At 51.9% G+C, this 25,217-nt stretch overlaps 1 protein-coding gene across 1 annotated transcript; it reads right to left on the bottom strand.

Moving 5' to 3' along the window:
* Positions 1–696: 696 nt before the first annotated feature.
* Positions 697–15,873, bottom strand: NME4 (NME/NM23 nucleoside diphosphate kinase 4). The gene is made up of 5 exons (XM_090024138.1): positions 15,656–15,873; positions 3,348–3,478; positions 2,156–2,257; positions 1,242–1,354; positions 697–1,103 (listed from the first exon to the last, which is right to left on the bottom strand). Exons 1-5 carry the CDS (start codon positions 15,741–15,743, stop codon positions 983–985), a joined length of 555 nt encoding a protein of 184 aa, XP_089880264.1. The 5' UTR covers positions 15,744–15,873; the 3' UTR covers positions 697–982.
* Positions 15,874–25,217: the final 9,344 nt, after the last annotated feature.

Below are 25,217 nucleotides of genomic sequence, written 5' to 3'. Positions count from 1 at the left end.
GTCTAACTCCATTCTCTTTGGAACCCCTCTTTAGATAGTTGAAGGCTGCTCTTAAATCCCCTTTCAGCTTTCTCTTTTCTAAAATAAATAAGCCCAGTTCCCTCAGCTTCTCCTTATTAGTCCTGTGCCCCAGCCCTCTAACCATTTTTGTTACCCTCCACTGGACTCCAATTTGTCCATATCCTTTTGTAGCGGGGGCCCCAAAACTAGACACAGTATTACAGATGTGGCCTCACTAGTGCGGAAAAGAGGAAAGAATTACTTCCCTGGATCTGCTGGCAACAAGGGCACACTGCTAGCTCAGATTCAGCTTATTGCCCATGGTGACCCCAGGTTCTTTTCTGCAGAGCTGCTGCCCAGCCAGTCAGTCTCCAACCTGTATTGGTGCATGGCATTGTTCTGACCCAGGTGCAAGAAAGCCTCCTCCAAAGTTTCTGCTTGTTCTCCCCAGAGTCATGATGGACAGCTGCTGCTCCTCACCCAGGGCCCTCGCTTGCAGAGTCCCTCCTCAGTGTTGCCATTTATGACCAACCACAAGATGTCTCAGGGAGGCTGACTGTATGTTCTTAGTTACAGATAGGAATTAGGAGCTATTCTGTTTAGGTTATCAGTCACAGAGATGGTTGTCCCACCAGACTCTACTCCCCACCAACAAAGGCAGGAAAACAGAAGAATAAGAAACACCAGCAATACACATTTGTAACAAATTCAATTTTAATGTGAATCTTTTCAGGCCTTAATGCCACCTTCTTACTTCACATGTATCTGACCATCAAGAGTTTATGGGCACCATGGTAAGAAGAAGGGCAAGTCCAACATAATCAGTAGTTGGCAACACGAAGGGGGAAATCTGTCCCCTCCAGCAGAGTCAATGTGATGCAAGTGTGGCCTGGGGGTGTACTTGCCGGGCTGAAAGGGGCTACAGAAAGGCAACTTGCTATCAGAGGTAGATCCTGGCGAGTGACTGAGCAAGGGAAGGCCTTTAGAGCTGGTAAGTGATATTGTGATCACAGCATTCCCAGTCCACCAACTCACTGCTGTGAAACCACAGGCTGATCTCCCTTTGGGCCGTCTCCACGGAGTCACTGGCATGAATAACGTTCCTGTTGTCAAGAGAAGCACATGGTAAGGATGGCAAACAGTCACACTATCAGGACCTGGTAGGTCTGCTGGAGCCCTCACACCTGGCACCGCCTAGCACACTGATGCATAATGGCTGGATTGGTGTTGAATGTTTGTACCTGCTGACATGGACGCTGAAATCTCCCCGGATTGTCCCAGGCTTGGCTTCAGTGGAGTTGGTATCTCCTACCATAGCTCTAGAAGTCCTGACCACGTTGAAACCTTCCCACACCTGCAACACAAATGGGCTGCATGAGGCTGTGTTTGGAGAGAAGCAGTGAGTCACTCCAGCCAGCAGCACAAACTCCCACTGAAATTTCTCTGGGGAAGAGAGAGCTCTGACTCCCCTCACTTCCACCTGCTCTGTCAACCGCATTCACTGTTGTGTGGATTTGTTGGGGAAGGCAGACACTCTCTCCCACTGTAGCTGGACTCATGCTGAATTTGCAAGTGTAGCATGTCTCCTCTTCCCAACTGGAAGCAGAGAACCCAGCCAATAGAAAAATGGAGGAAATGGAACAAGTGGGAAGGAAAAAACAATGGGGGCTGAGCAAGTCAAAGCAGAGAGCAAAGCTAGCTAGACAGCAAGGCCTGGGACTCGGGAAGCACTGGAGGAGTGCTGTCAGCACAAATCCACCAGCTTTTCCTCTGCCTCATGGCACTCAGCCTCCTCAGATGACTACAGTGAAAGGGCTGCACGGTGCCCACACTTCAGTTTTGTCCATCTGGGCAGTCATACAAGGCCAGTCTCCCCTGGCTCTACCAAGTGAAGCAAGGGATGGGCCCTGCTTCTCCCCATTACTGCCCCAGTGAGGATCATTATCCATTCAGATCTTGGTGTGTACAACCCACTTTAAAAACGAAACCCACAGAGGGTCTAATAATAATGGATGGGAAGATTCCCTTTCATTGAGAGATACAATGAAGCTTAAGCCATCTCTAACACCTCCCCTCCCCGCAGCCATCATCTCAACCCCTTCCCCTGCTCTCCACATGGATGCACTGAGATGGCAAGCCAGACACACAGCCATACCATAGCAACCACTGGGCCTGAAGTCATGTAGTGGATCAATGCAGGGTAGAAGGGCTTCCTCCGCAGCTCGTGGTAATGTTCAGACAGGATCCCTTCATTGGCCTGGAAGGAAAGGACAGCCCTGTCTTGAGATACAAGGCTGTGCTCAAACAGAAGCTAATGAACCCAGCAGGTCCAAAAGGAAGAGTGTGCATCCAGCAACTGCCATTATGTCCCGGGTCTCACTCTTTCCTGCCTCCCTCACCACAGGAATCTGGCCTTACACTGGAGATTAAGCTCCAACCTAGTTCTCTCCTACCCCATCGCATGAACATGGTCTCCCTGTTTACGTCCTTGTGTCCATCCCAGCTAACCAATCCCCAAGTCTCCAGTGGTGGAGCGGGCACTTGGAACTTACTGGGGAAAAGTTAACTTTACTGGAGACAGGACTCATCACTGCAAAGACAGGTTTACATTTGGGTAAAATCACCAGTGTGAGGAGTCAGAAGTCAGCATAACCTCTCATGTTCATGATACAAAGCAGCCGCACACAGCAACAAGCAGCTCAGGCTTTAAGTGCTTTGGAGTGGATTAGCAGGGATGCATCAAGCCAAGAAAAAGGGACATCACCAGAGATGTGGGGGAGCCCAGGGCTATAATATCAAGGGGTGCAGCTTGGGACTGTGGAGCATTGCCAAAGCTGTGAGGTGAAACCAAGCCAGAAACAGTAGTGAGTACTGAAGGCTGGGATTGAGGGGCATTATAGGGGTTGCAAGATTTCAATAATAAAGGATGCAAGTTGTTGCCATAAATTTGGCATGGGGGAAGAGAGACTCAGAACTGGAATAGTGGGCTACTGAGGGTCTGGACAGCGGTACATTGCCAGAATGAGGGGATGTAGGGAGGGACAGGGCTGGATAACAAGGATGCTGGTCAGTTTGGATGCTCAGCACTAGGGGAGGAGGAGGAGATGCTGAAGGTCAGGTGTGAGGGGTGTTGGCAGAGCTGGGCCCATTAGGGAACGATAGACAGACATGCCCTGCCCACACCATTGGGCACAGGCTAGCATTGTTAGAACTACACTCCCAGCAGTAAAGTCCAGTCCATGCTCTGAGTCTTGAATTGCTTTATCCAGTCACATCCCTGGCCCCAGCTGGGTGGGGAACCAGGCTGTCCTATGGAACAAAACAACTGCCCATGGGCAGGCAGGTACCTGGAGCAGCTTCATGCCCACAAGCTTGAACCCACGCCTTTCAAAGCGCTTGATCACGTCACCGACCAGCCTCCTCTGCACTCCATCTGGCTTCACTGCCACCAGCGTCCGCTCCTGGATCCCAGGGATCCCTAGTTGGGAGAAATGGAGAAGGGTAGATGACAGTTTAGCTAACACACAAGCTGGATGGTGCTGGGATGGGAGCCTACCTTGGAATCCTAGATACCATAGATCAGTAGTCTCCAAAGTGGGGTGCGCACACCGCAGGGGGTGTGCAAGACAATCCATTGGGGTGCAGGAAGAAAATATTAGAACTTTTATTTATATTTATATAAATATAAATATACATATATTAGGGGGTATGCTCAAAAAAATTTACTGATAGGGATGCGCGAATATAAATATACATATATTGGGGGTGCGTGCTCAAAAATTTTTTACTGATAGGGATGCGTGATCAAAAAAGTTTGGAGACCACTGCCATAGATAACAGCCAAGGAGTTGTGCTAAGTGCTTGGCCAATACCAAGCCAGAGAAACCAAATGAGGGCTGGGCTTAGCCTCCCTCTGGCTACTGAGCTGGTCAACAAAATAAGAATGAAAAAAAAAAATCTGTGCCTGTTGGGGAATTTAAGGCATCATCACAACAGTTTTGGGCCATTTAACTAATTCTCTAGCTGATGGGAAAAGATATTGAGTAGATAACCTGTGTAACCAAGGTAGCAGGGGGGCAGATTGTTTCAGTGGATAAGAGATAACCAAGGGATGGGCAATTATTTGGGCTAGAGGGCCGCTTACGTTTTGGTGAGCTCTTGAGGGCCGGGAAGAGGTTGGGGGTGCTGACCCAGCCCCAGCCTCAGCCCCCTATCACAGCTGTTTATACCACCCAGTTGGGGGGGGGGAGGGGCAGAGAGATCCCATTTGATCCTACTGGCTCTGCACCCACTGTCGGGGGCTCCGGACAGAGTGTGTGAGCGGGCAGGCAGGCAGGGTTTTCATGGACCCTGCAGGCTGAGCGTGTCCCACCTGTCGGGGTCCTGGGCCGCTCTCCTTGGAGACCCCACCCACTCGCTCTGTCTGGAGCGGTGGGTGCGGGACAGACTGGCAGGGATGTCCAGTCAGCAAGAAGGGACTGGCGGTGGTGGTGAAGACACTGGCAGCAGCAGCCAGAAGTGTGAGGGCAGAGCGAACCACTCCTACGAGGGCTGCTAGGAAGCTGAGTCCAGCTGCCATGCCTCCTCCGCCCCACCCAGCCCCATGGACTACAGCTCCTGGCATGCCTGAGACCCTTGTGTGGAGATAGGGTGGGCTGTGCTCCACGCCAAGCAGCACCTCTGCACCTACGGACAGTGGGACCAGTCATACACCATGGCCCAGGCTGCCCCCCGTGTCTGGACTGGACAAGGCTGAGGGACCTGCTGCGGGCTGGCTAGAATCACCTGGTGTGCTGGACCCAGCCCACGGGCCATATTTTGCCTACCCCTGAGATAACCTAAGTGATCTAAAGAAGCAGGGGGCTACAACAGATCAGTATTCAAAGTGAGCCATAGGCCCTCTCTAAACAGTGCCACCCACACCATAAACATGATAAAACCTTTGAAAACCGGGGAATCCAGACCAAACAGACAAACACCCTGAGAGGGACAAACGATGTGCTGTTGTCAAGGTGATCAAGGAAGGGAAGTGGGGCAGATCACTCCTACAAGAGCAAGCAAAAATGAGGATCATGGACCTCTGCCCCCACCTGCCAAAAAGAACTGCAGACCCAGAGGATTTCTGAATGCCTGGCTGCAGGGAGACACTTTGTTCTCAGGACTATGTAAGACTTAGGCAAAGTTTTTGTTGCGCCTTAACTTAGGCAAAGTTTTCTGTTGTTTCTTTGTCTTATGCTTAACATTGTAAGCTGCTTTACTCAATAAATGCTCTCTGCAGAGAACAGACTATTCTTGTCCAAGCCATTTTTTATGACTTCAGTGACACCACCTAAATTCTGACACTAAGTTTAGGTAACATACCCATCAAAAGTCCTTCAGGGGCTGTAGCAGATGGATGAAACCAGATGCCATGGGAATGGGCATAACTCCAATACCTAAGTGGAGTATAAGGACAATGAAGATGAAGGGCCAAAGAACAGAAGTGCCCAGATGGCATCAGGGCACGGAGCGAAGGATACGTGATTTGCTGCCCTTTGGCTGAGGCAATGAACTCTGAAATGAAGCCTGGGGCGCAGGGAGCACACATACACAGGAATCTAGAGCTTAGGGTGTGAACCAGAGGTTGTCACTTAGTATCTGTACCAGTGACTCTCAACTAGGGTGTCACAAGATCTTTTTAAGGGTGACACAGAGAGCAATACAATATTAGCACTTTTGGGTGTGCAAACACCTAAGCAAGGCACAAGATACACAAAGAGATTCCCAGTAGGAATTTAGAGTGTCAAAACCAATCTGACCAGTTGTGGTCTTTCTGAGTTCTTTCAATAAAATAATTGCTTTATTATTTTTCCATAGTTGAAAAATGAGTGGAAACTAAAAACTGGCATTTTCTGAGTGATGCCTGGATTCTACTAAAGGGTGCCCTGAACTAGAAAAACCAGGGGTGAATCCCAAGTGGTGCAGCCTCACCCTGTCTCTGATCCCTCACCCGCTGCTGATGGTGTCTCCACTATCCCAGGGTGGAGGGGAGCTTGTGGGGGGTTGGGGGCGTAGGGGAAGGGCAGGCAGGTTTCTCCTCTTTGCACCTGCTCCCAGACTGTCAAGGAACACTTGGGGGGAGCAGGCAGGGAGGAGGAACCTGCCCACCAGCCTCTGGGCAGGCCGACTGGAGTGGGGCATGAGCTCCCCTCACCCCTGGGACAGCAGGGACACTGGGAGCAGCAGGGTGGGGGTGGGGAATGTACCTCTCAGCAGGGAGAGGAAAGGACAGGAGGAGGGGCGGGAATTCTTACTCTTTGGGATTTAAAGAAGTCCCTGACTGCTGCTCCCGTGAGTGGTCTGCCCAGGCCCATGGGGGGGACAAAGGGGAGGAGGTAGGGGGTGCAGTCATCCCTGCAGCACTGATTGCTGCTCTTGCACCCCTCTTTGTAAAATCCTGGACTAGCCCCTGGGAAACACTGATCTATATTCTGTGAGTTCCTAAGGCCCCCAGTCACAGCCAAAGCCTAGGTGCACAAGCTGCTGACAGTAATAAGAATAAAAGCTGCTTTGAAGAGCTTACTGCCTGTTATACATCTCCGTTCCCAAGAAGACTGATGCTCAGATAGGCAAGTCCCCTCCACCCCAACTCCCTGGCAGACAGCCAGCGGTTTGGGCAGCCCAGGAGAGCGAGAGCTGTCCGAACTAAGGAAGTCTCCATGGCTGGAGCCGAGATGGCTCTGAGCGTCAGAACTCCCAGGGCACGTTTCCAAAGGCAGGAAAGATGCAGGTGGGAAGAGTGGACACTTCTCTCCTTCCTCCTAGCCAGGAGCCTCTCAACTCAAGTCCACAGTGCCTCTGTGTGACCAGAGCCTGCTCACCAAACCTGCCCTATACAGGGGCAGGCAATTATTTCAGGTGGAGGGGCCGCTTACTGAGTTTTGGCCAGCTGTCCAGGGCTGCATGGGTAGCCCCGCCCTTTGACAGGAGCCCTGCCCCCTGGTAGCCATCTTGGGGCTGGAAGTCCCACCCCCTTAACCTCTGACCTTTGCCACCAGAAGTCACTTGCTCTTCCCATGGAAGCACTCCTTTGGGAAAGAGAGTTTGCCATCTTAAGAACCCCCCCCGAATTATATACTAAATATCAAACACCCATAATACGTTTTAATTTAATTAAAAAAATTAAATATATTTTTGATCTGATTTGTGTGTGTTTGTGCTGTATATGAAGAAGTCATTGCATATAACTCAAAATGCAGTCTTACTTGTATATTGTGCAGGGTGTGCATGGGTGTCAGGGGGTATGGGGTGGGTGTGGGGATGTGTGTGTGGGTATGGTATGGTAGGTATGGGAGCCATGGGGTGCCGAGTGGCCGGCCAGTGGGCAGGAAAGGTGGGGGGGAAGAAGTGGAAGTGAGCAGGCATTTAGGACTGCGGGGCCCAGAGTGGGGTGGTAGGAGCTTGGGGTGTGGGCTGGCAAGGGTCTAGGGTGGGTGTTCCCAACCTTTTTATACTACAGACCCGCAAACTGTATAATTTACAGATTTAAATTTAATTTACATGTTTACATTTAATTTTTATGGGGGGGGTTGTGAAGATTGGATGGGGTTGGGGCACTGGGGGACCTTGCAGGGGAGGGGGCTGCACAGGCAGTGGCCCAGGGGGACACAGTTGGGGCTGCCCAGGAAGAAGGGGCTTGCTGCCTTTCTAAGAGCAAGCAGCAGAGGTGCCTCCCCATCCTCCGCCCTGGGTATTTCCCTGCCAACATCCGCCTGCTCCCAGCTGCAGGCGGGGTGGAGAGTCCTGCCCGACTTGGCACAGGCCGCAGTGCACTGGCAGCACTGTACTGGGTTCAGCCATGACAGTGGCCATGGGACGGGGCACACAGAGCCAGCTGCCTCTCTCTTGAGGCTGCCCTGCCACCCACATGTAACTACTTGTGATGGAAGCCACGGCTCCTGTCCGGCTGCTGTGCACCTGCTCGCTCCCAGCCCCACCTGCCCCAGCCCACAGCACAGGCGGAGTTGACTGCGAGCAGCCCCGACCCCACATGCCCCGCACTTGCCTGTCTGGGCTGAGCAGCAGCTGCGGTTGGGAACATGTTGCTGCTCAGCGCGGGGGGAAAGTGGCTGCTCCCCCTCCCGGCACCAGCACTCCTTGCGGCAGTTGCCCAGAGCCCATACAGGGCTGTCCTGCCTCTCCTCTGTGTGCCTGCCGCCCGTGGGCCAGCGGTGGCAACAGAGAGCGGGCACAGGCAGCCCCATGTGGGCTCCAAGCACATGCCGCAGGGAGCACCAGTGGCAGGAGGAGAGAGGCTGCCTTTCCCCAGTGCTCAGCTGGAGTTTGTTCCTTGCTGCTGCTGCCAGCCTGGGCCCTGCGCTCCAGGCTTGCCCATCAGGCTGAGCATCAGTGGGGCACAAACTGTTGCTGGAGTGGATGAAAGTGACCCCCTCCTCACCACCACTGGGCAGTGCTTGCTGTAGGAACACCAGGAGTGACACATAGAGGGTGCACAGGGGTGCACCCCCTGTCAGGCCACACTTCCTGTTTAGGCAATGGACAGGGTGGCACGTGACAGTTGCCCACGGGGAGCCCACACCGCACTAGACTCTGCTGTGGCTCCTTTGCTGCCAGCTCTGCAGCAGAGCCAGCAGCACCAGCACAGAGCTGGTGGACTGCCCAGTGGCAGTGGAAGGGGAGGTGCTTTTCCCCTGTGCTCAGCTGCAGTTTGTCACTGCCACCCTGGGCCCCACAGTGGCTTTGGGCTCACCCGACGGGCTAAGCAGCAGCAGCAGTGGGGCACGAACTGCTGCTGGGGTGGGTGAAAAGAGGCTGGTCCCTCTCCCACCACTACCTGTGGCAGCCACCTGGAGCTCACGCAGAGCTGCCTGTGCCCACTCTCTGCCACTGCTGCCCCATGGGCGGTGGGGATGTGGCGGAGAGGCAGGACAGCCCTGCGTGGGCTCTGGGTGGCTGCTGCAGGGAGTGCCTGCAGTGCGAGGTGGGGGCTGCTTTTCCCCTGCACTGAGCAGCAGCTTGCTCCCCACTGCTGCTGCTGCTCAGCCCGGATGAGCGAGTGCAGGGAGTGCGGGGTCAAGGCTGCTCGCAGTTGTCCCTGCCTGTGCTGTGGGGCTGGGACAGGTAGGGATAGGAGTGAGTGGGCCTGCGGCAGCTGGGTGCAAGCGCAGGACCCATGCCAGTGCCCCGGGGCCAGCAACAGGACGGCCCAGAGTGGGTGGCAGGAGCGCAGAGTGCCAGCTGGCTGGGGCTCTATGCAGCTGGGCCAACTCCCCCCTCTCCCTGCTGGCGCAGTGTTGCCCATGTCCCATGCTCCTGCCGCCCCACTCTGGGCCCACCAGCACTGGCCCCAGGGCACTGGTGTGGGCCTTGCACTCCTGCATGTGCACCCGCTTCCACTCCCCCTACCCCCGCCACCACTTTCCCCACCTTCCTGCCTGCCCTGCCATCCCCTTCTTACCTGAATTTCGCACTTGGGGCAGGGAGGTGTGAACAGCCCCACAGTCCCAGGCCAGAAGCCCCCTGCTAGCCAGGGACTTCTGGCTGGGGGGCAGGGCCAAGCAGGCCCTGCTATTGCAGGAACCTACTGGGGCTTCCGGTGAGTCCAACTGCCCCTGGCTGCTGTTATCTTTGACAGATGGCTGGGACAGATAAATATTAATTTTCTAAATTTTGGGGGGGGACCCCCGGGCCGGATGGAATGGCCTGGTGGGCTGGATCCAGCCTGAGGGCTGTATTTTGCCCATCCCTGCCCTATATGTTTCTGGCTGGTGGTAACATCCCGGTCTCCATCTGCTTGGAGATGAAACTGGCCATGGTTTGCTTTGGAAAACATGTGGGAATCCCTGTGCTGGTTTAGTCTTCTCAGCTCTCCCAGTTGGATACTCCAGGGATCCCATGTCCGCTTCTTTGAAGCCCTGACTCAGCTCTGATGGAGCCTCTGGCTACTCTGAAGCACCCAAGGGAAAAAGAGGGGAAGGGCTACCAAGTGGTTAAAGAACAAGCGTGGGACTTGGCAACTTAGGGCTCCATGTTCTGCTCTGCCACAGAGTCCCTCTAAAACCTTGGGCAAGACTCTCTGCCTTTCAGCTCCCTTGGCACGGGGAAGGGGCTGTGCTCCCGAGGGCTGTGAAGCTCTTAAATGCTGTGGTGCTGGAAGCAGGAAAGCGTCTCAGAGAGATTTTGATGCTAAAATGAATCTGGTCTTTTTTTGCTATTTATTCTAATTGCAAACTGTACCTCAGAAAGCTACCAGCTTTGCTGCCTGGGCAGAGTAGGTTCGCAAGACTCCTATAGGTCATCGTGTCTACAACTTGTCACCCAAGTTCCTCCAAGCATTTGACAAATGTTTATGATTGCCACAGGATTGTGAACAGCAGCACAAGAACAGTCCCAGGCCCCCACGTGAGAGCACAGCCTTCCACTGCTGTGAAGTTGTAACACTCCAAGGGTTGCTGCAGTCTCCAGACCCCACTGATCCTTGTAGTCTTCCTATCCTGAAAGCCCAAGGCAAGTGTTGTCATGGGATGAGGAACACGTGTGCAGTCACTCCTCATGAGAAGCCAGGCACCAGCAGGGATGGCACAGAGGACAGTGCCTTGCTCCTCACCCTTGGGACACCTTTTCTGCACAGCCAAACCTGGGCTTCTCTCACACCACAGCCCCTGGCTCTGCAGCATGCCCAGAAGAGTCACCAAACTAGCTCCAAGTGGGTCCTGGCCCATAGGGCTGTGCAAAGCTTTGGGTGCTGATTCAATTTGGAGGAGACTTGGCCCGATTTGGTGGCTGAATCTCTGAATCCCAATTGAATCAGGAGACCAAGTAAAAGGTCCGAATCAATTTGAAGCTCTCTGAATCGATTCAGAAAAGATTTGGAGAGCTTCAGAGATTTGGGCAGTCCCTGCTTGCTGCCACAGGGAGCTAGACCCTGATTCTGCTGATAAGTAGGGGACAGGGAAGTGGGGGCTGGAGGAGGGGGCAGGGTATCATGGGGGAACCCCTGCCAGGCCCCATCCCCTGCCTGCTCTTCCAGACCCCTGAGCACACCCCCACCCCATGGCTGCCCTGCCCAGCCCAGCTCTCAGCTCTTTAAAAAAAAAGCCCCCAGTCACTGGCTGCTGCCAGGAGGGGGGGGCAATCCCTGCTGCCCCCCACTGCCCAACGCTGCATGGGGGGCTCTGCCACAAGCCCCCCGGCCCCTGCCTGTTCTCCCAGACCCATCAATGGCTGCCCTGCCCGCGCCAGCTCTTGCAAAAAAAAAGGGAAAAAGCCGTGCACTCACTGGCTGCTGCAGGGCCAGCTTGTGGCAGGGCTCAGCATGCAGTGGGGGCAGCAGGGATTGCCCCCCTGCCTGGCAGCAGCCAGTGAATGCAGGGCTTTTTTTTTTTTTCAAAGAGCTGGGGCCAGGCGGGGCGGGGCAGCCACTGACAGGGCTGGGAGAGCGGGCGGTGGTGGCCGAATTGATTCAGGGCACTGATTCAAATCACCAAATTGAATCACTGTCCCGCAATCGGCAGAATCTGAAGCGAATATGAGCCACTTCGCACAGGTCTACTGGCCTGCCCGCCCGCTCTATTGCACACCTGGGACAGAGCAGCAGGTTTTTGCTGGTGGAAGGCACTGCCAAGCCCCGTGTCAGATTTACGTGGCCCCACTCCAGCCTTCTGCAGTGTATGGAACTGTACCCACCATCCCATAGTCACAGTCCCCACTGCCTGTGCTGGGACCTTGCCTAGGAGTCACTGCATTTCCCTGGTTCCCTAGGGAACCTGTTGCTGCTCCATGTTTCAGTTCCCCCACATGCACCAGAACGATGATAACACTGACCCACCAGGCTGGGAGTTCCTCAATGCCTGGAAGTGATTTATGTTAATCAGTCAGCAGGTGCCAGAAAAGTGCCCTGCCTACCCAGCAGAGCCCCCCCTCCCTCACCTTTTACTGTTCAGTCCCCATTCCCTTTTCTCCTGTGGGGCAGGCTGGGTGGGGAGGGGAATGGGGCTTTAGAATGGCTGCAAGTTTGTGAAGACAGTTAGTTTTGGAGATAAAGCCCCCCTCCACATGCCATCATCCCTGGATCTGAGGTGCACTCAGTTCTGCATTGCTCAAGCTGCAGCCAGAGGACAGGCTGGACTCAGGTTACAGCAGCACTAGGTGCCCCCTGCAGCCTCAGAGCTGCTGCTCTCTTGTGGTAAGCTCAATAAATACAAACTCTCAACAGCGCCATGCTCCTATTAAGTCACTGCTGGGACCAGGGCCCATGCCAAACAGGAGTGTCAAAGATATGGCCCACAGTCCCGTCATCCTGCTTCCAGTGCTGACCCTGGGCCTGGAGTTGACCCATGCACTGCACGTGGCGTGTGCTGGACCAGCCCTACGCTGCAGGTAGCGCCTGCTCTGGTTAGCCAGAGTAGGCACTGTGTGCAGCATGGGTCCCAGATGAGTCAGAGTGGGTGCCATGTGTGGTGCAGTCCCAGACCAGCTGCAGCAAGTGCATGTGCTGGATTTGGCATGTGTGGGGGAGGGGGTAGGGTCTGTGGGACCAATCTGGCTTGTGGGGCTGGCCATGCAATGTTCACCCAGCCCACAGACCAGCCCCACAGCACTCATCTGGCTTACACGGCCAAGTGAGTCTGACATCCCTGGTGCGGAGAACTGTCCAACTCACTCTCCTGCTTCTCCTGTGAGGCGGGTTAGGCAAAGGGATATGATGGCACTAGAAGCAGCATCTCCAGCAGCTCACCACCACAGCTCATTCCTATGCCAAGGCTAGAGAGACAGCACCAGAAGCCCTGATGCACCTCAGTGCAGGATGGGGGTAATTTTACCTCCTGTGGCTACTGGAGCAGCTGTAAGGGCACAACCAAGATGGGGGGGTGAGGTGTGGAGGGAAGCTGGGAGCTCAGTATCCCCTTGTTGGTGCAGCTCTTCACAGCCTTGGGAAACAGCTGACCAGGGGCCCCAACACCTGGCAGATGCACCTGGCCCTATCAGGAAGGAGATTTTGCTAGGGTGGGGTGGGAGAAGGTAGAGAAACAACTCTGGGTGGTTTGGGGGCATAGAAAGGGGTTGGCAGGCTGGGAGCCCATCTGATGGACTAGATCAGAGTTCCCAAAGTGCGGTATACATCCCCCTGAGGGTATGCAAGATATCTCTTGGGAGCAGAAGAAATTGTGTAATGGCAGATTTATTTTTTGTTATAATAATTGACATTTAAGGGTTAAAATATAAACTGTATGCTGGCTGGCGTACACAGGCAGCTGGTAAATCTGGAAGGAGCTACACAGTAAGACAAAGTTTGGGAACCTCTGGACTAGAGCCCTGGGGGCACGCACGTAGAAGCTCCGATTCTGAAAGGGGGAAAAAGGCCTGAGGCACAAGCCATGGGGCTCAGTGTGTAAAACTCCTTTTCTTATCCAAGTGGCTCAGACCAGAGGCTGCCAGCCAGTAAGAGCCCACAGCACCCCAGGAGAGACTGTCCTGCTGAGGGGACCCAGGTCTGAGATGATCCAGGTAGCACCTGGGGGACAAGACAGACACCAGGAGAGATTTACAAATGGCCACTGGTTAAAAATCTATAGTGTTTCCCTCCACAGGGAGGGAAGAGGCACATGTAGGAAGCTGATGGGTCTGGCAGAAGTCCTCTGAGTCTCAGCTAAGGAACAAGCTTTGTGCTTGCTCCCTGTTACCCGTCCAGCTTGGAAGCATTACAGACCAGTGGCTCAGTCCCTGCTCTGTTAGGTAGCTGGAAGACGCAGCAGGTGGGTACTAGAAGCTTCTGCCAAAACCCAGGCTGGGGTTGACTGGACCCACCTGCTTTCCAGTAGTTACTGAAGAAAACAAAGCTTGAAGCCAGGGGCACCAACAGAACTATGTTGGGCACTAACCAGGGAGCCCCACAGGCCTGCCCTGTGCCTGGCTGCATTTAGACAGCCAGAGGAGAGCCTGGAGACCACTGCCACTCCAGCTGGTGGTGATCTTCGTCCAGGTGCTAATGGAGCAGCAGCTCCATATTCTGAGGGAGGGAGGGTGGCTGCTGCTGCCCCTGCCCTCTGTACCCACTGCTCCTTGTGCCCAGTCATTGAGCTCCAAAGCCCACCCTTGGCTGCACCTCCAGAACCAGCTGCATGAGCCACAACAGCACAGAGCGCCGATCCCAGGGCCCCTTGCTTTACCTGTGGCATGTTAGGGTGTTAGGGCTTGTGTTTTGTCAAGGTTGCTGGTAATTTCACTAAAGAGGAAAGGCAATGGATTGTATGGGATGGTTTGGATAGGGATGATTGTTTCAGGCAGGGGGTGCACTAGATGACCTGTGGAGGTCCTTTCCAGTCTTGCTTCTCTATGATGTCTGTGTAGACATCTCCAAGCCCTCTATAGAAGACAGCCATGATCCTCTTGCTACAGGTAGATGAACTGAGACAAAGTGCTTTGCCTAGGCTTACCCAACAGGCCAGGGAGACAACCCCAGGAACAGGCCCCCCTGCCTCCTGAGGCCCATTCCTGTACTGTATCCTCTAGGCCAGGGGCTGGCAACCCTTTTGAGCAGAGTACCAAAAACACCCTCAACTTCAAATTGCCCCTTCCCTGCTGCCCACCCCAAGGTGTGCATGCCAAGCAAAAAGTGCCTTCACATGCCACACTCTCGCACCCGTGCCGGGGGGTGCCCACCCCTGCTCTTAGCCACATCGCTTCCCCACAGACCAGGTAGAACACTGGCAGCCGGGGTCCTCGACAGTCCTGACCCAGCACTGCCCCTTCCCCACGGCAGACCCACTCTCCTCCTGGCCCACAGCTCAGCCACTACTTTCCCCAACATGCCTAGCATCTTGCCAGCATCACCCAGCCAAGCAGAGGGGACAGCCCCACAGCCGGACCAACCCTGAAGTCCCCTGTAGCACCCCAGTGTCCTCGGCCCTCACCACCCCTCACCTTCCACCTGACCCTGGCAGGGAGCTGCAGGAAAGAAACTGTGGGCCAGACAATAAGGATGGTGACAGGAATAAGTTTTCCTTGGTGAATAGAAATGTGCCCAAGAGGCAGGTGTGCTGGGGGCAGAGAGAGGATGTGCCAGGTGAGGCCTTTCCTGCTTAGTCTAAAGCTTCCGTCATATTGCCTCTCTGCCAGCTGGGGTGCGTCTGTGCCACCTCCGGGGTCCTGAGCCCGTGGCCGAGAAGCACAGCCCGGCCTCGGGCCGGAGGAGACAGCGACGAGGCGCCCGCGGAGGCCGCCCCGCTCTCCAGCTCGGGCGGGGGCCAGGGCACCGCTCTGGCACGTGGGGCAGCGAGACAGGCGAGCGCCGCTGTGCGGGCGGCGGCGGGCAGACAGCGCGGGGCCGGGGCCGGCGCCGGCGCCGGCGCCCCGAGCCAGGGCAGCGGCCGCGGGGTCCGTGCGGGCCTCTGCTGCCCGCCCCGCCCGGCCCGGCCCGGCCCGCCACTGGCCGCCGGGAAGCCGGGCCGCCCGAGCAGGGAGGACCCGGCGCTCTGCCTGACCGGGGGCCCTGCCCCGGGCCCCGGCTACTTCCCCCCGGCGGCGGCAGCGGCAGCGGCAGCGGCGGCTCCATCCCTCCCCCACGTCGGGGCTGCGGAGCCCGGAGCCGCCGGGAGCCAGCATCGCGCCGCGGAGACAAAGCGCGCCCGGCCCGGCCCGGCCCGCGGGCACTCACCGGTGCTGTAGCGCGGCCCCGGGCCCCCGCGCAGGCTCGGCCGCCCCTGCAGGAGGCTCCTGGCCACGCAGCGCGGGAGCAGCCCCATGGCCCGGCCCGGCCCGGCTGCCCTCCCGCGGCCCGGGCAGCCGCTGCCGCGGCCTCCCGGCCCAGCCTTTATAGCGGGGCGGCCCGGGCCAGGGTCACGTTTCCGGCCCAGCCCCGCCGGCGCCACCCGTCCCGGGCCCCGCGCTGCACCGCCGCTGAGGCAGCGGGGGGGCCGACGAAAGACCCCCGCCGAGCGGCACGGGAGGCTTCTCGAGGGCAGGGAAGGCGACTGCTGGGTCTTTCCTGGGCTGCGGCTGGGAGCTGGACCCCCCTGCCTGGGGCCTGCACCCCGCCCTGCCACTCTGCCTGGGGGCGAGGGGACACCTCTGCATGCCACCCTGACTGGCCCCCGGACTCAGCTGGCCTGAAGCTCAGCGGGCAGCATCCAGCCTCCAGCTCACCCTGCACCTGTGCGCCTGGCAAAGTCCTGCAGCTGGGTCACCCCCTCCTTGAGCTGGGCAACTCCTCCTGGCCTGCTTTTCCTTCGCTGTCGAGCAAGGGCGATGGAGTAGCCACAAGGGTCCAGAACTTATGCCCGAGGCAAGGATTCCTGAGGGCATCTTTTCTCCCATGTACACAGCTGGTTCAGTCAAGTTAGACAAGCCTTCAACTACTCTGTCAGGGCACTCTTCCCTGCTCCTAGGGCTGGACTTGAGGGGCAATAAGGAGGCCACACAGGTGTGAGAGGGGCATGCCAGGATTTAAACCCTGCCAGGGCTAGGGGCACAAGCCAGAGGCAGGATAAAGCCAAGTGGGCCCCTGGTGATGCACTTGCCCCCTTCCCTGCAGTTTCCTCCAGCATTTGGGAACTACATTCCTGACCCAACTTCATCAGAGACTGTCCATTGCCCATCTTTTCCAGTTCTTCTGGACCAAAGTTTGCACTGAAGATGCTGCAGGCAGAGCCCACAAAAGTTTTAAACTCTTTCATGGGATCTGAGCATGGTCAGGCACATTATAGCAACTGCAGTCAACTGGGTGCTGGTTCAGCACCATAGTGGGCAGCTCCACAGGTAGCATCATCATTGTAGTTTAGTCCTGATCTGCTGTTTTACTCCAGCTCCCTCCTTACGCAGCATTGCCATTGTATGGACATCTAGTACTAGGAGATGACAGCCCGTGGGAATAGCCATTTCCTGTACAAGCAGCTGGACACACTGCTGTCTGCATAGTTCCTGTATCCCCAGAGAATTAGAAGCACAGCTGGAAGCCTTTCCTAATCAACAGTATTTCATTGGGTAGGAATCAGGAAAACTGGCCTTGGTGTGTTAGACAAGGTCTCCTAATAAATCTCACCAATAAGCCCAGAAGTAGAAAAGCCAGATTTTTTTAGAACAAAGCAGGGAATGAAGTATCTAGAAATTCAAACTCCAAGAAATGTTTCAGTCCTGTAGAATCTGAACTTGTAGATCTGTCCACAGCTTGGTTAATGGAAGAATGGATGAGACTCCTGTCCATGTTATCATGCCTTAGGGTTAAGCTGACAGGGTTCAGTTCCCAGCTCTGCCCTACCTCTTCTGACACCTCCATGTCCCATCCACTAGGATAGCTGGTGATGATGACTGAGCCCAGCCAACGGGCTCTAGGGACACCCTGACAGAAACAGTTTTATTAGCACCTTTCACTCAGAGCAACTTCCGGCATGTCTTTTCTAACTGGATGAATTCAATTTCCCACGTTCATAAAACTCCCCAGCCCCTTAGGACAACTGACTCATATGTCTGTTAAAAGTTGCAAGTTAATGGAAAATTGTAGTCACTTTGTGCATTACTTAAATCAAAGGTAATTTAAACTTCTGGCTCCAGACTGCTCTGTGCACATTTGTACGCTAATGCCAAGGTGCATCTAAGTGGCAGTCACTACCTGAAGGTCCCAAAGTGCTTTACAGACAATGAACTGGTCTTCCAACAGCCCTATGGAAAGGCAGGATGTAGCTTTACACATAAGTAGCAAAGAATAGCAAACTGATTTGGTTCAGTCATGCAGACCTCTAGTCTTGCACTCAGGATCTTTACTCATGAATCCAACTAACACAGTTGCATGACTGCTATCACTTGCTGTCAATGAACAAGTGTACAGCATGGGGCACAGCTGTGAAGATACAGCAGATTACTGTCATTCAGAGTTTCCTATTTCATGTAACCCAATGGCCTTACTTAAGGTCTCAGTGCTAATCTTCCTTCAAAACACCCAGCCCTGCCTCCTCCTAGTCTGGGTAAGAGATACATGCACACTGATCTCACTGATGCTGCACAGCACACAGCAAACTCTTCTACCCACATTTCCACACTTTCCAGCACTTGGGTCTGTTTCCCACATCCCCTTTGAATCTTGGCATCTCCTTTCTATTCAAGGGAAAAGGTTCAGCCCTTGATAGTTGGCCAGCTAAGTACGTTCCCCACAGGGGCTTGCATCCAAAGATGTGGGGAAACCAGTATCCTTGCCTTGTTCTTATGTCAGGTATCCAGCTCACTGGAATTCAAGGTAGGCATCTGGCCACCTTCTCAGGATACTGTTGAAGAGAGACACCAGTAAAAATGTCCTTACTCAGCACTAGCAGAAGAATGAAAAGATTTTTAAGATAGATTTGAGAGACTCCATCCCCTTCACACATTTTGCTTCTTGCTACTGCCCTTTTTAGGTCTCTCTCATTCTTTCCCATTCCTAGAAGGAAAGGGACAAGTAGCCACGGTGGGGCCAGAACTTAGGTAACCGTGGCTTCATGCTTCTAGCAGTTGAGAGAAAGGAGTATACCAAGACTATGCTGAGTTTGATCAATGGATTTTGTCCTCCATTTCCTAGTTGGCAGGAACTACAAACTGATATTTAAGGCTACTGCTAGGTAGGAAGGGAGAAGAGATGAACCAACTGAGCACTGGAAGACATTTGTGATGCACAAGCATCCAGGGTGGTCAAATTCTCATCTTCCCAGACTGCAGCCTGCTAGTGGGGGTGCCCATTCTCTGTGAGTTCAATCTTTGACTCCATTTAACTTTCAGCTTCTCTGCTGCGATTGCCTATAGGGAAGCCATGTCATCAGAAAACTGCAGAGACCAAATAGCCATTGGCTTCTGGCTACAGATTATTTTTTATTCAAATGAAGGACACTTGAGTTGAATGACTTTTCTCCATCTCTTACTCCTTACAGATGGACACATTGTTTCATGGCACAGGAGGAACAAGTGTACAACCACACTCTTTCTTGATTAAGTAGCATTGCAAACAGGTCTAGGGAAGTGATACTTCCCCTCTATGAGGCATCAGTCAGGCCACAGTTGGAGTACTGTGTCCAGTTTTGGGTGCCGCACTTCAGGAGCGATGTAGATAACCTGGAAAGGGTTCAGAGGAGGGCCACCTGTCTGGTTAAAGGCCTACAGAAAAAACCCTATGAGGACTGATTGAGGGACCTGAACCTCTTTAGCCTCCACAAGAGAAGGCTGAGAGTTGATCTTGTGGATGTCTACAAACTCATGGGGGGAGGAGAACAGCAGGATAGGGGATACTCTGTTTACCAGGGTGCCCATCAGGATAATTAGAAACAATGGCCACTAACTGAGGGAGAGCAAATTTAGATTGGACATCAGAAAAAAAATTATTTCCAGTGAGAATTGCCAAAATATGGAATATGCATCCAAGGGAGGTGGTGCTGTCCCCTTCCTTGGAGGTATTTAAGAGGAGATTGGACAAACAGCTGGCTGGGGTTATCTGACCCCAGCACTCTTTCCTGCCCATGGCAGGAGGTTGGACTTGATGATCTAATAGGTCCCTTCTGACTCTAAAATCTAGTATCCAGGCTTTTCATTTCATGTTAGGGAAGCAGCTTCCATTATAAGAAGGCTGAATCTCATTAGTAGTTAAGAGATTGGCTGCACTAGGTTTCTCACAGCCAAAATTTAAAAAAGCAACAGGCCAGGAATTCAGCTCTTCAATAGCTCTGTCACTAATGGACGGGACCTCTAATACCCCTGCCCTGTCTCACACAAGACTCTAAAGCAAGGCCAGTTAATGCCAAACACCAAGTTGCTGTTCATTTCCCTAAGTCTGTTCTCATTGGACTCCACTTCTCATGAAGGCAGCCACAGGTGCTCTTCAAAAGAGCCACCTGGTCATTGATCCCCATTGCTAGGGTGGCTCCATTCCAAGGGGCAAACAGCACCTGTTGCAATGCAGCAGGCTGCTGCCCTGCAGAATAGTGACATGGAGAAAACAAACAAAGTATCAAGGATGCTGTCCTAATGCTAACATATCACAAAGGCAATACACTTAGTTCTGCCCGACTGTCCCCTCACCTACTCTGTGGCATAGGGCCACCCCACTCTCCAGAGAACAGTGTTCACTCCTAGAGGAGCAACATCACTTTAGCTGTGGAAGCCTTGTGTTAGCACCCCTACCTTTGCTGTATGGCCTCATTGTGGTTTGTGTCTCACTCACTGATGGATGCTGCTTAGGGCACTTTGACTTTTTGGTACTTCAGTGAACAGGATATCTGGTGATAGTAGCACAGAATGCAGGAACAGGAGCACAGGACTGGCAAGAATCTTTTTGGTGAACAGAAGAAGCCATGTTTAATGGTCTCTTATCTACTTACCAAGGTTGAAGATCATAGCATAGTGGGCACAGTGCTGACACTTTTCTTATTCAGCAGGGTTAGAAACCAAGGGCATCTTTACATGTGCTCTGGGGGTGAAGGTAGGGGTGCTTTAATTAAAACAGCTCCAAGAGCATTCAGTGTCCCATGCTTCAAAATGGCGATGGGGGCACTTTAACTAAAGCTCATTGATGATAAGCTGCCCCCCCCCCCCCCCGCTGTCATTTTGAAGCATCGGATGCTGAATACATGTGATGGAGCAGACTCAATTAATTGAGCCTCCACAACACATGCGAATTAGCATGGGTTGGAAGCAGGTGCCCTAGGTGAAGGCACTGAGTTCTGCCCACTCTTGTACCACAGGCTTATAATATACAATACAGTGATGGAGAGGAACAGCAGAAACATGCATCTTAAGCGATATTCCCCATGGGCTGCTTGCCAGTTAAAAGAAGAGAGGGGTAGGTACAAGAACTCCCAGGCAGTGTCTTGGTGTGACCATCCTAATGGAAGTGGAACCTGCAGAAGTAACAGCTGGTCTTTGTAACAAACATGTGCCAAGACTTTTACAACTGGAGATCAACTAGGTTGAGACTTAATTTCACACATACTGATGCTTTGCCTGACAAGAGATGAATTCCAAGAGACACTAACTGCATATTAGGTGAGATACTAGACTTTAATTACATCAATTACAGGTACTGGAATCTTGTTACCCACAATAAAGGCAACTTCATTTGCATGTGGAGCTAGTTACCTTCCAAGTGGGCAGCCAAAGGGTAAATGGTGGTCTTTTAGCCCTTTCAGCTCTGGTGACTGATGAATAAAGCTTGGTACTTTTAATAAGCTCCAGTGACACCCTCATTCATGCTTGGATCCCTTCCAGAACACTGACCTTGATCAATTGTCCAGACAGGGAAAAACATGAACTTTCATCCCATATCGATATACTGACAAGATTACTAAGTATTTCACAAAGACACACAATGCCAATGCCAGCCTGGAAGGGCAGAAGTCAAGGACCCATCTTGACACAAGCCCACATATTCAGTATATATATATGCAGCCCCAAGGTCCAGGACAGCCAGCTGGCATCACCTTAAGGAAGAAGACAAGTGTGCTCCTAAGACTAAGAGATGGAAACTGGGTTCTTAGAAAACAAGGATAAGACTGAGCCCTCCCATTTAGGTACCAGAATAGACCTCCCTCTTTTACCCCACAAACTTGTCTGCTTTAGGAACTCTATACTAGCATTTTTTTTATTGCCGGCTTCCTTGTAGAAGAGCTCCAAACTAGCACTGCTCCAGAATATTTCAGTCAAGCAGTGCAAGGTCAGCTTACATCTCTCTCACCTTAAAGGGCTTTCAAAGACACTACCTAGTATGTGATATCTTTCTGAGAGTCAGTTAACTAGTAGCTTCAAGATGCACTGACAGCAATGGTTCCTTACCCTACAGTAACATTGGAGAAAGGAGAAAGCCATCTGTATATAACTCATGGACATGAGCTCATTTTTCTTTGAAAAGCTGGGTGAACCAGGACCATACAGAAACTCTGTGCTTTCTTATATCCCACTAGAAGGGCATAAAGGGCAGGGTGGCCAGCCATGACACTCTCCCAGTTCCCTCAAAACCATTTCCTGGGGAACTCTGAAAGGCTGGAAGAGAGGACAGATTCTACATTGGATCTGTGCTGACAACCACATCTTGAAGAACTAGAGTTGTAAATAATCAAGAAATTTTTCAAGTGTGAATCTCACCGCATGTGACCAGCAATTTTGTTTCCCTCTTTGGATGTTTCAAATAATGAAGTACTACTCTTCTAAACTTGGCATCACACCTAGCTGCCATGTCAAGAGCATAATGCTGGACAGGTGTCAGGAGGCATTGACAGATCTTACACACCGGTACGTCTGGAGGGAAAGGCTCAGCAATTAACAGGTGCATATTATAGCGCACTTAAATTTTAATTTTTTTCTGGCCTTTGGATGAGCCAGATTGACAGTCTAAAAGGTTTGGTCCTGCCCTGATATAGCGAGGCTTTGGAAATGTCCATAGAATGTAGCTCTTCCTGGTATCAGTTGTGGCTTTAGAAAAGACAAGTAGGAAGATAAAATGGAGTCCATCTTCATGATGAACTTGGGGTGTAATCAGAACCACATTCATCCTATGAAATAAGGTACAAGGAGATCTGGCTATAAGGGGTGGAGGCTTACCAACTCTTGGACCTCAAGTAATAACCATTAGCAATTTTTTAGTGGTGCTCAAGCCAGCTGATATCCAGGCTTTATGATACAACTGAGCGATGGGTATGGTCCTTGGATATCAACACAAGGAAGATCAGGAGATGTATGGATAGCCAAATGGACACATTCAAGCATTCTGGACAGATTGTCCAAATGCTTTCATATCCAAAAGTCAAACAGGCAAGGTTATCACCTACGGGATGAAGGGAATAAAAAGAAAAGCATCCAAGTCTTGAAGACTACCCTAATAAGAAGGCATAGAAGAAGCTCAGACTCATGCTACATTGAAAGTTTAAAGACACTTGGTCTTTTCTTCTTTGGTGAAGAAGTCTATCCTGGAAGGATTCCCAATAGCAAAATATTGCACCTCTGCCTGATATCTACAGCAACAGTTCATGAAAGGTTTCTGGGTATTTGCTTGTATTTATCAAATCAAGGATGACTAGGACTTTCCTCTGCCTGTTGAAAAAGTGCACTGAGCATGTGTTGTCCAAGGTCTTCACATGCAGCTTCAAATCACATAAGGACCATCTTTCCAGCATCTGTAGATACACCAGGTAGATACCCTGGCCTATTTCCAAGGTATCTGACAAGCAACATCATTAGGAAACAGGCAGAAAAAAAGAATCCCATTTTGTATATTTTCAAGGCTCAGCCATTAAGAAAGTTCTTGTAGGACCTAGAGTAGAACTCTGCTGTGGTCATATGATGCCTGGATAGGAGTTACCATAGTTGTATGAGTCAAAATTGAATCTGGCAAACATTGCTCTGTGCCTGTATGCACACGTGTTATCCAGGAACCTGACACATGCACTACTGTGGTTGGGTTTGATCTTGGGCCAGTGACTGAAGGGAATGGAATTCAGTCTTCTGGCAGGTAGGCCTTTGCTAACAGTGTATCACCATTCTTACTAGCTCTATTATCTACAATGGTGTGAGACAACTTGTTAAAGGCTGCAGAGAGCTGTAACTGGAAAAAATATGGAGAGTACCTAGCTCCTATGCTACTTGGGTCTCTCCTGTTATGGGTATACTTATTGCTTGAAGCAACAGAATGCCTGCTGTTTCAGCAGGATGGTTTATGGTTTTGCACTGGTATGCAAACAAGTGTTTTGGACAGCACAGAGAATGGTCAGTTTGCTCAGATAACTTCATGCTAGGTCTTCCCTAGGAGTGTCCAGTTCTTGGAGTTTGGGCAGGCACACTGCACAAAATCACTACTAGAGTCGTTGAACTAGTCATGGTGTCAAGACATTTTCTGCAGCCTGTAAAAGCAGTCTTAGCTATCACTAGCTGCCTCTGATTTCCCAGAGTTCCTCTCTATTGAAAAGTTTCAAGATACAGGTCAATACCCTACTAAGTCAAAACATTAAGGCTTGAGTATGTGTTGAGGGACATGGTATTATTTCTCATCATGTTTTGCAATTATTGATAATATGGCTGCTGTCAGCCACAGCCCAAGAGCTTGAATGTCCTGGGTCATGAGTGTTTTGAATGCTGAATACATGAGATTTGATATGATCACAGTGTTTATTGCCAAAAATCCAGCAATTTTCTTAAGGTATTCTTGGAATTGACTCAATTATCTGATACTGGGTTTAGAGTTTTGTCAAAAGACAAACTACTGATGACAGATCTTTTGATGGCAAAACAGCTATTGTTTCTGTCCTTTGATCTGAGTCTTCCTGGTATGATCTTCCTCTTCCATGCAGCAGATGCTAGCAGTCTGTGAAGGCAGATGACAGTAGGGCACAACAGTTTCACACCATCCTGCCACTGGATTCTTGCTAACTTATTTGATAGCAGTCACTTGAGTGCAATTCTTGCCATGAGGGCAGTTCAGCCCCTGTAAGGAGAGTTGGCTGTTTTTTTCCCTCGGGATATTGACCATAGATCACAGAAGACAGAATTGTCTCTTGAAGGTGGTAAGAACATACATCTGGGAACGTAGTGCAGTGATGGACAGGGGAAATAAAACTTTTCTAAGGGTGGTGCTGAGGAATACAGTGCTTCGTTTTAGGGGTTTGCTGCCCTGCAGAATGAGGTGGAACCAGCAGAGATTTCTTTCTTTTCTGTAGTTGGTCAATGCTGTGGGGTACGTGATTGCAGCCACCCAATTCTGAAGAAAGCTTACTGTGTGTAACAAGCTGATTTTTTTTTTTTTTTTATCTACCTGACCTTAAAGCCATTATGTCCCTCATGGCGTTATCTGAAAGTCTTCCTGGAGAAGATGGAGCTAAGCCTAGGATGTCCACCTCTATTCACAGGGGCATCTCTCTGTGCAGTCTATAGTAAATCTCTCAACACCTTCAAAACTGGTCCAGTTACTTGCTTGATACTGTGTAGAAAATGAATGTGGTTTGTATGTTACTGGGCCCTACAGTTCATCACTTCAGGATTTGAGGAGACCTACATAGGTTGATTTGAGAGATGGAGTTTCAACTGTACATCTCATGACTTAGACATTCTGGAGATCCAGTGCATTAAGCTTCTGCTTGGGAGATGGAGATGGAAGTTTAAAGCAGAAAAGGCATATGCTGTTTTCTGCCTTTCAATGGAAGGAGTTCACTGCAGGACAGATGGGATTTAAATCCTATACACACTAGAAGGCCTTTATTATGGGGTCTAACTGTAAATATTCT

This window comes from Crocodylus siamensis, chromosome 12 (assembly GCF_052110815.1).
Source record: "Crocodylus siamensis isolate JL-2025a chromosome 12, ASM5211081v1, whole genome shotgun sequence".
Taxonomy (NCBI): domain Eukaryota; kingdom Metazoa; phylum Chordata; order Crocodylia; family Crocodylidae; genus Crocodylus; species Crocodylus siamensis.
Note: the sequence above shows the minus strand (reverse complement) of the source record. Positions and strands in the feature narration are given on the sequence as shown.